This window comes from Cherax quadricarinatus, unplaced genomic scaffold (assembly GCF_038502225.1).
Source record: "Cherax quadricarinatus isolate ZL_2023a unplaced genomic scaffold, ASM3850222v1 Contig464, whole genome shotgun sequence".
NCBI classification, from domain to species: Eukaryota; Metazoa; Arthropoda; class Malacostraca; order Decapoda; family Parastacidae; genus Cherax; species Cherax quadricarinatus.
Window position 1 is genome coordinate 152,501 of NW_027195490.1, and position 2,500 is coordinate 155,000.

The window sequence follows — 2,500 nt, forward strand, 5'->3', positions numbered from 1 at the left end:
CGCCGCCCATTGATACTCCCACCACCCTCACACCCGCTGCCCCCCCCACGCCGCCCACGAGGCCTACACGCCCTCCCAAACCCTCGAAGTAAGTCCTGTGTAGTGACCTCTGAAAGATACTCCCATTCGAGTACAATGACTCAAGTCTTCACAACAACAGCCAGACTCAAAATTATATTTTTTTTGTTATTTAAATCTACGAGCTTATTATTTGTTACATTTATTATTATTATTATTATTATTATTATTATTATTATTATTATTATTATTATTATTATTATTATTATTATTGTTGTTGTTGTTATTGTTATTATTATTATTATTATTATTATTATTATTATTATTATTATTATTATTATTATTATTATTATTATTATTATTATTATTATTATTATTATTATTATTATTATTATTATTATTATTATTATTATTATTATTATTATTATTATTATTGTTGTTATTATTATTATTATTATTATTATTATTATTATTATTATTATTATTATTATTATTATTATTATTATTGTTGTTGTTATTATTATTATTATTATTATTATTATTATTATTGTTATTATTATTATTATTATTATTATTATTATTATTATTATTATTATTATTATTATTATTATTATTATTATTATTATTATTATTATTGTTATTATTATTATTATTATTATTATTATTATTATTATTATTATTATTATTATTATTATTATTATTATTGTTATTATTATTATTATTATTATTATTATTATTATTATTATTATTATTATTATTATTATTATTATTATTATTATTACGTGTTTGCAGACCAACTAGGCCTAGTGTGACACCATGGTGGATGAAGCAACCAACAACCAGCCTGGAGGCTGCTGTCCACAAGACCAACCACCCCTCACCACCACTCCTAACCACCACCCCAATACCACCACCAACCACCACCACCACTACCACCACTACACCACCACCTACCACCACCACTACTACAACCACCACCACCACCACTACACCACCACCCACCACAACCACCACAACCACAACTACCACCACTACCACCACAGAAGCGACTACAGCTGGAGGTCCTGTAGTGAGCAACGCTCACACGAAACACCGTGAGTACAGCTTCCTGAATTTAAAAGTTCAGCCTCTCAACCTTCCACAGGTTTCCCAGCACTCCAACAGCACCTTAAATCCCGGCAACCACTTATCTCCACCCGCTCCCATCTAACACGCTCATACATCCCTTCTGTATATTCAGTCCCTTCACACCCTCCTTCCAACCCTTCCTAGAACCTCCCATACCCCTCCCAACCCTTCCTAGAACCTCCCATACCCCTCCCAACCCTTCCTAGAACCTCCCATATCCCTTTCAACCCTTCTTAGAACCTCAAATACACCTCCCAACCCTTCCTAGAACCTCTCATACCCCTCCCAACCCTTCCTAGAACCTCCCACACCTCTGCCAACCCTTCCTAGAACATCTCATACCCTTCCCAACCCTTCCTAGAACCTCCCACACCTCTGCCAACCCTTCCTAGAACCTCTCATACCCCTCCCAACTCTTCCTAGAACCTCCCACACCTCTGCCAACCCTTCTTAGAACCTCTCATACCCCTCCCAACCCTTCCTAGAACCTCCCACACCTCTGCCAACCCCTCCTAGAACCTCTCATACCCCTCCCAACCCTTCCTAGAACCTCCCACACCTCTGCCAACCCTTCCTAGAACATCTCATACCCTTCCCAACCCTTCCTAGAACCTCCCACACCTCTGCCAACCCTTCCTAGAACCTCTCATACCCCTCCCAACTCTTCCTAGAACCTCCCACACCTCTGCCAACCCTTCTTAGAACCTCTCATACCCCTCCCAACCCTTCCTAGAACCTCCCACACCTCTGCCAACCCCTCCTAGAACCTCTCATACCCCTCCCAACCCTTCCTAGAACCTCCCACACCTCTGCCAACCCTTCCTAGAACATCTCATACCCTTCCCAACCCTTCCTAGAACCTCCCACACCTCTGCCAACCCTTCCTAGAACCTCTCATACCCCTCCCAACTCTTCCTAGAACCTCCCACACCTCTGCCAACCCTTCTTAGAACCTCTCATACCCCTCCCAACCCTTCCTAGAACCTCCCACACCTCTGCCAACCCCTCCTAGAACCTCTCATACCCCTCCCAACCCTTCCTAGAACCTCCCACACCTCTGCCAACCCTTTCTAGAACCTCCCATACTCCTCTCAACCCTTCCTAGAACCTCCCATACCCCTTCCCCTTTATATTATTTTGTTAACCTAGTTAGATCAATTATCTTAAGTTGTTAGGCTGGGTTATTAACAACTCTAGTTAGTAACGGTAGTTAGCAACTGTAGTTGGGAACGATAGTTAGCATCAGTAGTTAGGAGCTGTAGTTAAGAACTGTAGTTAGGAACTGTAGTTAGGAACGATAGTTAGCAACGGTAGTTAGCAACTGAAGTTAGGAACGGTAGTTAGGGATTGTAGT

At 40.2% G+C, this 2,500-nt stretch overlaps 1 protein-coding gene across 1 annotated transcript in view; it reads left to right on the forward strand.

Annotated features, from left to right (window-relative positions):
* LOC128693409 (serine proteinase stubble-like) overlaps positions 1 to 2,500 on the forward strand; it is a gene marked incomplete at its 3' end in the record, with an annotated part of 99,626 nt that overhangs the window by 81,188 nt on the left and 15,938 nt on the right. Inside the window, exons 3-4 of the mRNA XM_070080456.1 lie at positions 1 to 88; positions 811 to 1,112. The exon at positions 1 to 88 is cut by the window's left edge and continues 420 nt beyond it. Of these exons, the coding sequence (XP_069936557.1) occupies positions 1 to 88; positions 811 to 1,112 (390 nt within the window). The remainder of the gene's footprint in view (positions 89 to 810; positions 1,113 to 2,500) is intronic.